The 11,419-nt window shown below is 34.2% G+C and overlaps 2 protein-coding genes across 2 annotated transcripts; both read left to right on the forward strand.

The window, feature by feature from the left end:
* Nucleotides 1-213: 213 nt before the first annotated feature.
* On the forward strand, nt 214-5,456 carry LOC149206663 (uncharacterized). The gene is made up of 3 exons (XM_089397768.1): nt 214-376; nt 1,524-1,597; nt 5,044-5,456. The coding sequence occupies exons 1-3, from the start codon at nt 214-216 to the stop codon at nt 5,392-5,394; spliced, it is 588 nt and encodes a 195-aa protein (XP_089253894.1). The 3' UTR covers nt 5,395-5,456.
* A 3,232-nt stretch (nt 5,457-8,688) lies between these two features.
* On the forward strand, nt 8,689-9,644 carry LOC149206664 (uncharacterized). Its single transcript, XM_089397769.1, has one exon. It carries the CDS (start codon nt 8,775-8,777, stop codon nt 9,642-9,644), a length of 870 nt encoding a protein of 289 aa, XP_089253895.1. The 5' UTR covers nt 8,689-8,774.
* Nucleotides 9,645-11,419: the final 1,775 nt, after the last annotated feature.

An 11,419-nucleotide genomic window follows, 5' to 3' on the forward strand; every position in this document is an offset into this window, starting at 1 on the left:
GGTACCACTGACCTTCACAGTGCCTGGATATATGGTTTCCCAAGCTGCTGGGCTCCAAAATACCATTGTCTCTGGGCCAATGACTCAATCATCTTTGCACCAAAGAAAACAGAGGCCAGCAAATAGCCTTCATAGGAAAAATGCTCTGTTCCTACCAAGTACTCTACGAACAAGTTTATCAGATATGGACCTATATATGTTGCACAGCTAAATATGGCTGCAAACAAAGCATTGATTATCATTCCCTTCCAAACAGATGACAGAATGGCCTTTAGCATTGATGGGTTCTGTATATTTGTCTCGACCTTTTGGCAGCACCAGTTGGTTTCAAGTCCTCGATATGACTCTTTAGCAGTATCCTTGCCTGCAACATTTGGTACGTCATCAACCTCTAAAGTCTTCTTGTATCCCATGGCAAACAAGGGGTTGAGCCAATGGAATTTCATCAGGCTCCAAACATTGGCTCTGGAATATGGAGTCAACTGATTAATATGGCATATCTCATGTTGAGGATTTTGTTCCATGCTGATATGGCCATTATTAGAAAGCCACTTTGGTTGTGGGGTTTTATCTAAAAGCGGCTGCTGAAGATCATGTGGGGAAAACAATTTAGTAAATTAGCTTACATTGTATTGAAGCTAGAATGAACTGAGCTACTTAGGAAAAAATTACATTGCAGTTATGGCTAATGTTTTCTTTTTCTCTCGAATTATTCTAAGTGAGACCTTGTCCATTATAACTTCTTCTCCATCGCTCTCATTTTAAAGAAACAGGTTGGTTGCCCTTTTGAGGATTTCAAACCTATATCTTGTTGCAATACTATATATAAGATCTTAGCTAAGGTCATGGTTCCTTGTTTAGAGCCCATCCTTAAATCCTCCACTTTGTCCCAGGCAGATCATCTATCTAAGAAGTGCTGGAGTAAACTATGTAAAGAAGCACTGGAGCTCTCAGCTGGTACTTTTAGTATATGCGAAATTGTTGATGGCACTTCCATGGAATCAACAGACATCAGGGTATAGAGTCTTCGGCAGAATCTTTCGTTTGCAATGTTGAAAACAGAAGAGATTTTCGTTCTTTGTGGCTATCAGTGGACAGCCAGATGGATTTTTGTTTTCGTTTCTGTTGTATTCAGATTTAGGCAAGGCAAACAGAAAATTTCTGCGAGACTCAAGACTAGTTGCCTGTTCAAAGCATATAGTGCATACTGAGCTATTTGATCAATAATTTTACTTTTCTTTCCCAGAGTAATAGCTTCCAGTATAGAGTAAGCAACAAGGACATGAAACCTGTTGCTTAATGAGTATACTAGGTATAAGCATATTGAACTAAACCCATTGAATACACCAATCTCTACAGGTATGACAACCGTGTTGTGTGGAGTCTAGATGGCAATTTGTTTGGTAAGAAGTTACATGTTGAAAGCTGTTGCACAAGCATTGTGTCTTTTCCAGCTTTACATTGTTTTTGCACATGCAGTTAAATTGATTTGTGTTACTTTTATTATCCCTTGATGTCAACAGGGGTTGCCTATTCAAAGCACATAGTGCATACTTACACCTATAATGGTGGTGGAGATGTACGACAGCACTTGGAGGTATTTGATCAATAATTTTACTTTTCTTTCCCAGAGTAATAACATACGCATACTTAACATACGAGCTATACAGGTATGATAAAGACTAGGTTTCTGACAGTTTGTATCCCTAATTTCAGCTGATGTACTCTGCCTTCGTTTTGTAATCTTGGCTCTTATAGTTGAACTATACATCTCCAAGTTTTGAATCAATCTTACAAGTTTTGAACCTGATATTTTGAGGCCTGTGAAGAAGGTTATGTTTGCCATGGGTTACAGTCACTAAGATAGCCCCCGGGGAACTTGCTGACCATTGCTGAAGTTTGTTACCTGTCATAAAGGTCGGATTCACATCAAGGAAGTTCAGTTTGTTGCATGGCCTTGTTTCTCATGTGACTACAATGGGGCCTTTGATTTTGCTACATTCATCAAGCTGAATTTAGTCCATTGTAGTACAAGAAAAATACTGATGGGATTGTCTAGTGACTACAATAGTTTTCCATTTTTAAGGACTCTATGACACTTTTAAAGAATTATTATCGCGTTAAACTTTATTTTAACTTTTCATATTTGTCAAGATAAATTTTCAGTACTCAAGGGTCTCTTTTGAGTTTCAGGTAATTTTTGAAACTTCTGAAAGAATAAGGTTGTTTTCAATTGTAACTCTTCATTTCTTTTATAATGGTGAACAAAACAAGGAGATATGGAAATTATGATCATGGGATTGCTCAATGTTCTTGTGTATCTTGTTGTATATTAATAGTAAATCCATAGATACCTGCATCCTGGTAGATTGCTCGAGCAAGCTGCAGCCTTTGCTTTTGTCCACCACTCAAATTGATGCCTCTTTCACCAATCTCTGTTTGATCCCCATGAGAAAACAATTCTAGGTCTTTCTTCAGAACACATGCTTCAAGTACACCTTCATACCTGGTTTTATTCATCTTGTTCCTGAATAAGATGTTATCTTCAATTTTCCCACTTTGAATCCATGGAGACTGTGGAACATAAGCTATGGTACCACTGACCTTCACAGTGCCTGCCCTGTTCAACCCTTCTCAGCTCTTGGAGCCTACGTAGATATATGGTTTCCCAAGCTGCTGGGCTCCAAAATACCATTGTCTCTGGGCCAATGACTCAATCATCTTTGCACCAAAGAAAACAGAGGCCAGCACATAGCCTTCATAGGAAAAATGCTCTGTTCCTCCCAAGTACTCTACGAACAAGTTTATCAGATATGGACCTATATATGTTGCACAGCTAAATATGGCTGCAAACAAAGCATTGATTATCATTCCCTTCCAAACAGATGACAGAATGGCCTTTAGCATTGATGGGTTCTGTATATTTGTCTCGACCTTTTGGCAGCACCAGTTGGTTTCAAGTCCTCGATATGACTCTTCAGCAGTATCCTTGCCTGCAACATTTGGTACGTCATCAACCTCTAAAGTCTTCTTGTATCCCATGGCAAACAAGGGGTTGAGCCAATGGAATTTCATCAGGCTCCAAACATTGGCTCTGGAATATGGAGTCAACTGATTAATATGGCATATCTCATGTTGAGGATTTTGTTCCATGCTGATATGGCCATTATTAGAAAGCCACTTTGGTTGTGGGGTTTTATCTAAAAGCGGCTGCTTACATTGTATTGAAGCTAGAATGAACTGAGCTACTTAGGAAAAAATTACATTGCAGTTATAGCTAATGTTTTATTTTTCTCTCGAATTATTCTAAGTGAGACCTTGTCCATTATAACTTCTTCTCCATCGCTCTCATTTTAAAGAAACAGGTTGGTTGCCCTTTTGAAATCTGGTTGGTTGCCCTTTTGAGGATTTCAAACCTAAATCTTGTTGCAATACTATATATAAGATCTTAGCTAAGGTCATGGTTCCTTGTTTAGAGCCCATCCTTAAATCCTCCACTTTGTCCCAGGCAAATCATCTATCTAAGAAGTGCTGGAGTAAACTATGTAAAGAAGCACTGGAGCTCTCAGCTGGTACTTTTAGTATATGCGAAATTGTTGATGGCACTTCCATGGAATCAACAGACATCAGGGTATAGAGTCTTCGGCAGAATCTTTCGTTTGCAATGTTGAAAACAGAAGAGATTTTCGTTCTTTGTGGCTATCAGTGGACAACCAGATGGATTTTTGTTTTCGTTTCTGTTGTATTCAGATTTAGGCAAGGCAAACAGAAAATTTCTGCGAGACTCAAGACTAGTTGCCTGTTCAAAGCACATAGTGCATACTTGGAGCTATTTGATCAATAATTTTACTTTTCTTTCCCAGAGTAATAGCTTCCAGTATAGAGTAAGCAACAAGGACATGAAACCTGTTGCTTAATGAGTATACTAGGTATAAGCATATTGAACTAAACCCATTGAATACACCAATCTCTACAGGTATGACAACCGTGTTGTGTGGAGTCCAGATGGTAATTTGTTTGGTAAGAAGTTACATGTTGAAAGCTGTTGCACAAGCATTGTGTCTTTTCCAGCTTTACATTGTTTTTGCACATGCAGTTAAATTGATTTGTGTTACTTTTATTATCCCTTGATGTCAACAGGGGTTGCCTATTCAAAGCACATAGTGCATACTTACACCTATAATGGTGGTGGAGATGTACGACAGCAATACTTAACATACGAGCTATACAGGTATGATAAAGACTAGCTTTCTGACAGTTTGTATCCCTAAGTTCAGCTGATGTACTCTGCCTTCGTTTTGTAATCTTGGCTCTTGTCTTCACAGACTCAAAGGGGCACCTAATTTCGCATTTACTACTGCCGCCACATCCATCATTCCATATGCCATTTGCTCCCCATGTCAGATCGATCACCTAATTGCACCGATCGCTCACTTAACGTAAGGTCTTCGTTTTATGCCCATCATTAAATACTGGCCTGCTCCAATCTGATCTTCAAGATTTCCGCACCTAGATATTGACATAGATTTCCTATCGGACCCAATCTACCACCAAGATTGCCCGACGTCAGATACATCACCTAATTTCGCATTTACTTCTGCCGCCACATACATCATTCCATATGCCATTTGCTCCCCATGTCATATCGACCACTTAATTGCACTGATTGCTCACTTAACGTAAGCTTTTCGTGTTATGCCGACCATTAAATTCTGCCCTGCTCCATCCGAGCCTCAAGTATTTTAGCTCCATTCACACTTAAAACCACCTTACAAACACATTGAACTTTTGTATAAATTGGCCTCTTCTGCACCTGGATATTCACATACACCTCCCCGCTTCACATAACATGGAATCCATTAGCATAAGCCAACTTACTGAACTCACAGCATTGTTTCTCTTAGCACTTATTCTCATGACTCTTCTGATTATTGACATCGTAAAAGTCGAAAGACAAAGAAAAAAGAAACCAAAAAAACAATAACATCTCTTTTGCATCATCTTACGCATTGTCTTATTTCCCCGCTTCCTTCTCTGTTACAGGTGTACGACGGATGCTTCAAATATGCATTTGGGTCCGCCATCGTGCTGCAACTCGCATTTTTTATGCTTCTATCGTCTCTGCTCGACTGCGGCACTAATGTCCTAATTGTTAGCATTCGTGCTTGTCTTGTATTCTTCACATGTCTTATTTCCCCGCTTCCTTCTCTGTTACAGGTGTACGACGGATGCTTCAAATATGCATTTGGGTCCGCCATGGTGCTGAAACTCGCATTTTTTATGCTTCTATCGTCTCTGCTCGACTGCGGCACTAATGTCCTAATTGTTAGCATTCGTGCTTGTCTTGTATTCTCATGTCACTATTTCTATTGCAGTTGTGTCATTTTGGGCTAGCAACATAAACTGGTGTATCTTGAATCGTGTTTATGTATTACTGAAACTTGTTCATGTGACTATATATATTGCAATTGTGTGATTTATGTATTACTGAAACTGGTGAACTAGTCTACTCTCTTTTTCTGAGAACTACTTCAAATCTGCAGGGAGTAACTTACTCCACTATATCTCCTGCTATAGCATGAAGAGTTTCTTACTGGGGAGAAATCTTGTAAATAGTGAAATTAGTTTCCTAAAACTTTTGGTATACAGAAGCTGCATTTTGCTCTTAGCTCTTGCTAGCACTTCTTAAAAATTGAAGCCTACGACAGCCCATGTACTTGGTTTTGTAAACATTTATCAACGTATTTGTTATTGCTTATTTGCGTTCAAACATCAACTCTGAATCTCCTGATCTAGTTCAGAAACTATCGGCATATAGTGCTGCTATACGAATTCAAAGGCGGCTAGATAGAACTATGTGCAGGGACTAGCTGCTTCGCAGCCATCCTTGTTTCCCTTCTTGCTCTTCACATTTCCTCACATATTTTAAGATGAACTTGTCTTGTCGATTCAAAATGCCGACTACAACATATAAATCATATAAATCTATGGATATTCCTCTATCAATCAATAAGGCCCACGTAGTTGGTGTGTCTTCTTAATAATGTGATGTAAGCTCCTTAAACAAGACCAACTAAGGACTTAATATATGTACTCAACAATAATGTGTCTTCACTAAATAATGCCTACTAAATACTTGTTATTCGATAATGTAATATGACCTAGTCATTAATATTAAAACATTGTTGGTCATGGTTAGGATCTTCTATAAGCTATTTATAAGGGTTAAGAGGTATGCAAGGTCCCTGTGATGTTTTAGATTTTATTGGAGCTATGTTCATTTGGATGTTGTTATAACTTAGGAATAATGAAATATTTTTAGTAATTCCAACAACATCACCAAATTATACATTTTGATTATAATTTTTCTTTTTCTGGTATTTATTGTAGATGTTATTTCTTTAATAATGTTTTTTTGCAAATTAAGAATTTTACATGTTAATATGAATGTGGTGCTTAGTATTTTTTTAAATGTCAAGCAAGAATAAGGGCCTAAATACCTATATAGTTAATGTTGCATAATGTTCCTTAATTCTAACTTAAATATACTAGTCAAGAATCATGTAAATACCTTAATGCTACATGAGTTCAATAGAGTATTAAACTATGTCAAGTTTTTTCTCTTTCTTGTTTCAAATAATGATAATAAGCTTAAAAAAATTCCATAATAATATTTCTTTCCAAAATCCTTGCAATTTTATAAATGATTCCTTATCTCGCAAGAAAACTTTAAAATCATTATCATTATCTCAACTATATAATTCTCCAATTTTTATTTTTTTTTAAATTGTTAATATTTATAATTATGCTCTTTAAAAACATATTATCTCAAGCACATGATTCTCCAAAATAATTTTAAGAGTATTTTTAAATTGTTATTATTTATAACTATACCTTTTAAAAACATTAAAGATATGGGCCTTTCTTTTAGGTCCACATGTTACATATGAGATGTTTTTTAGATTTTGATTTATAAAATGTTTCCTATGTTTTTTGGAATTTTTTAATTCATATGTTTCATATAAGTTAAGAATATTTTTAAATGGTTATTATTTATAATTATATTAAATTGTTATTATTTATAATTATATTTTTTAAAAGCATTAAAGATATGGGTCTTTCTTTTAGATCACATGTTACATATGAGTTGTTTTTTATATTTTGGTTTATAAGTTAAGAATATTTTTAAATTTTATTATTTATAATTATATTTTTTTAAAATATTAAAAATATGGGTCTTTCTTTTAAGTCACATGTTACATATGAGTTGTTTTTTAGATTTTGGTTTATAAAACCTTATGAATATATTTTTGGCAATTTTTTAATTCATATATTTCATATAAGTTATTTGGAGTATTTTTAAATTTCTCATAATTTTAATAATAAATTTTAAAAACATTAAATATATAAACAATTTTCTATGTAATTTTTATTTTTTTAAATATTAAAAGTATTTTTAAAAATATTAAGAATATAAATTTTTTTAGTTTGTATCTTCTATATAAGTGTATATCTTTAACTATGGTTAAAGTTCTAATTTTTAAAAAGTTGAAGAATATTCGTTAATTTTTAAAAACATTAAATAAATAAACAATTTTCTAAATTATTTTTTTAATTTTTTAAATATTAAGAATATCCCTAAAAATATTAGGGATATTTATATGTTTACTTATGCTTTATGTTCTAATTTTTAAAAGATTAAAGAATACACATTTTTATGCACACGGTGATGGGACTCAGTGTCACAAACTCTATTTGCTATAAATATTTTTCATGGATCTTTTAATGAGTAAAATGAAGAAAGGAATATTTTTTTTTAATTTTAATAATGAATTTTATTTAATTAGTTATTTTTAAGATTTTTAAGATATAATTTTATCATTAAAATTTTGATTAATTATTAATAATTAAATTCATTTTAATTTCAATGTGGAGAGAGATTTAATGTTTGCAAAAACATTTAAAAGTAAAAAGAGATTTGATCTCTCTCAACTTTAATAGATAAAAAATTAAAAGAAAATTAGGCTTAAAAAAAATCTAATGTATGCAAACTTTAAAAAAATGAAAAATGTAATCCCTCTCAACCTTAATAAAAAATATTTAAAATAAAACTAGACTAATTTTATCTATCAATTAATTTACTCCCTTCATATATTTTTTTAAGCTACAACTTGACCTAATTTTATGTTCTCATTCAAACTCCCATCATCGACCAACTCGAATATAAAATATCACAACGTTAATTTATATAGAAATTAATTAGATGCTAAAAGAGAAAGCAAGACTTCAACGTAGAGCCAAGAAAAGAAAACCAAAGAATGTAAAGAAATCAAATCAAGACAGGGAAAAATTGAAGTATGCGTAATCCCATTGATTACGTACTCCGAAAGAAAGCCAAAAAGAAAACAAGAAATTAAAAACTTAAAAATAAAATAAATTATTTAATCGACCTTGACCGTTTTTAGTTCACAGATCTTGAATGGTGAATCGTAATGGCAGTTCGTTCAAAATGGAGAACCGAGGATGGGGTCCACCCTGTTTTAGCGCGTGATGTTATTTAGCACGAGTTTCATATTTCAACCTACTTGTTCGCGCACAACACGGGAAGGACGCTCTGAGTTCACTTACAGAAGGGCACTTCATTTTTCCGCTTCGACCATATCGTAAGTAATACTCCACGGCGTCGACGGTGCTTCAGCTTTCCCTGTAATCATTGTGTTACACCCGCGTTCAAATCCATACTTAAACAAACACCCAAATCCTCCACTGACACCATGCTGCAGCGTTCTACCTCCTCCATTTTCTGTACAGAAGCCATGGATAATGGAATCGCTTTTGTTCGCGAGGCTATGCTCACTTCCTCAGAATACGCAGAAGCAACTACCAAATCTGCAGCCACAGGTAAGGGCGGGATCAAGAGGATTCGTAGGCAACGGGAGGCTGCCCCTCCGCCGCCAGAGGAGGCAACTTTGAATCAACAAAGTCCACCGTACAGAGGCGTGCGTCGTCGCAATTGGGGGAAATGGGTATCTGAAATTCGAGAACCGAAAAAGAAAACCCGAATCTGGCTCGGCTCCTTCGACACCCCAGAGATGGCCGCTCGAGCTCACGACGTCGCTGCATTCCACTTGAAGGGCAAGAAGCGCGCGTTGCTCAATTTTCCAGAGCTGATTGATCACCTTCCACGCCCCATTTCTTTGTCTCCGCGCGACATTCAGGCTGCTGCTGCAGAGGCAGCCGTTGCTTTCCATTCTGGAAGTGCAGAAAACTCTGGAAGATCGAACGATGAGTATAAACGCGCAAGGAGAAGCCCGAGAAAAGTTTCAGTATGCAATGAGAGTGCAGTGACCTGTTCCTCAGATGAGCTGTCGGCAATAAGTAGTTCAGACATCGAGATAGCAAGTGGCGAGGTATTAGGGCAAACCGATTTTTTTAATAATTCCTCATCAGTACTTTGTAGACCAACAGAAGGCATTTGTGAGTGGACAGCCATGGACGACTGCTTCGAATACTTCAGTTTATATACAGATCTGGCAGAAGCTCTTATGCTTCCGCCGCCTCCTCTGCACAGTACTGAGGAAGTAGATGCAGAGGAGCAGAAATTGCAGGAAGGATTTCTATGGCCTGACTTTTATAGACTGTAAATATGTAATCTGTTAATCATAATGTCTACCTGTCATTTTAATTATGCAAGTTCCATTTATGGAAATTTACATCCAACCTCTTACCATTTACAGTAGTTTAAACTTTATTTTTTCCAAGTGAGCTTACACAGTATGGTCTTGAAGAATGGGAAAGTTTTCCAGGATGACCGAACAAGATCTCACTTCCATGGTTTTTTCAGTTTAACTATTATTACTTTTATCTTTTTCGGTTTAGCTGTTATTTACTTTGATTGAAATGAATTTTTTCTATTTAGGGTCTATGTTCTTATTATGCCAAGTGTTTGGATTAAAACCAGTTTAGATTTATTTAACTTTTCATTTATCAAATTACTATTTTCAAATATTATAATTTTTAAGGTTTTAAATATTTTATTAAATTTATAATATATGTTTTTTTATTTTAAAAATTTGTTTTATAAATATTTAATTAAAAGAAATATTAAAAAATTTTGGAGCAAGATTTTAGTTACTGTTTTAAATTAATTTGTTTTCTTTGATTTCAGAAATGATATTGGTTTTAATAAAGAGTAAAAATGTTTAAAATTTTATATAATTTGGAAATTTTATGTGGTAAAACATTTTGAAAGTAAATTTATGATCCATTCAAATTTAGCTTATATGGTAAAGGAGCTATTAAACTCATTAGTATAACAAACTCATTTAATTGTTGTGTTAATCAAATTTTTTGTAATTGCCAAAATTATTTTTATTATTTATTTATTAGATATGTGACATACTTACACATTATTTACTGTTAATCAAAAATTTTGTAAGTGCCAAAATTATTTATTTATTTATTTATTAGAAGTGTGACATACTTACCCATTGAGGTGGAGGAATTGCCTCAACGGCTAAAAGTGGCCCGAATCCTGCAAAAAATTTCAAAAAATCTTGTAGAGGCAGTGTTTGAATCAAGTTTTTGATGGTGAAAATAGATTAAACACCATCAAAATCGTCTGAAACACCTAAAGTTTTAAAGTTTAACCACTGTAACTTGGATTTATAAAAATCCCTGCAAGATTGACGAAAATTTCCATGACTTTTAAGGCAAAAAAACAGAGTAATTAAACTAGGCCTATCACTATAAAATAAACCTCTAAATACAACAAAAATAATTTCCTATTACATAATTAATGACAAAATCTGTTTAGGTACAAACTCCCAACGACATACTTCAAGTGACGTTACATTCTCAAATGACAGTAATTTATATACACACTTCGTAATTTAAAAACTCAGTCCAAACAAACATCAGTCCGGAAAGAATTAGAAAAATACACACAACACTAAAACCCACTAAAATTTTGAAATCACATTGTAGCAAAAGGGTAACTTCCAACCCGGGTTAAAGTCTCTCTCGTGTAGACTACTTTGTATTTTAAATTGCTTTAGATTGTTAAAACTATTAATAGCTTTTTAAAATAAAATAGTATATTTTTCGAAGTGATGTATCTTTAATAAAATGATTATTTAATAAAACAAAAAAAATTGTAATGACTTTTTTTAATGTAAATAATTAATGGAAAAAGTTAATTTTCCATCCGGAATCTGTTGATGGCACCATGTTAATGGCATATCCAATTGTCTACGAAGTTATAACTTCTCACTAGAGGATTTTATGGTCATATAAAAGACAGATATTAATTTTTAAAAGTTTAAAATATTTATTTTGAACGCTTTTTTTACAAGGCCATATTGTTAGCCTAGTTGGTTATAGGTATTGTATTATGTCTTTCAAATTCTTTCGTGTTTTT

This window comes from Pinus tabuliformis, chromosome 1_2 (assembly GCF_031772625.1).
Source record: "Pinus tabuliformis cultivar Carrire ecotype Pingquan chromosome 1_2, CPIR1, whole genome shotgun sequence".
NCBI lineage: Eukaryota > Viridiplantae > Streptophyta > Pinopsida > Pinales > Pinaceae > Pinus > Pinus tabuliformis.

What these genes read in the sequence shown, in the direction of transcription:
- LOC149206664 (XM_089397769.1), top strand. Translation starts at nt 8,775, where the DNA reads ATGCTGCAGCGTTCTACCTCCTCCATTTTCTGTACAGAAGCCATGGAT.
- LOC149206663 (XM_089397768.1), top strand. Translation starts at nt 214, where the DNA reads ATGGCTGCAAACAAAGCATTGATTATCATTCCCTTCCAAACAGATGAC. An exon ending in ATCCTTGCCTGCAACATTTG is followed by an intron (nt 377 to 1,523) that starts GTACGTCATCAA and finishes TGATGTCAACAG; the next exon opens with GGGTTGCCTATTCAAAGCAC. An exon ending in ATGTACGACAGCACTTGGAG is followed by an intron (nt 1,598 to 5,043) that starts GTATTTGATCAA and finishes TCTCTGTTACAG; the next exon opens with GTGTACGACGGATGCTTCAA.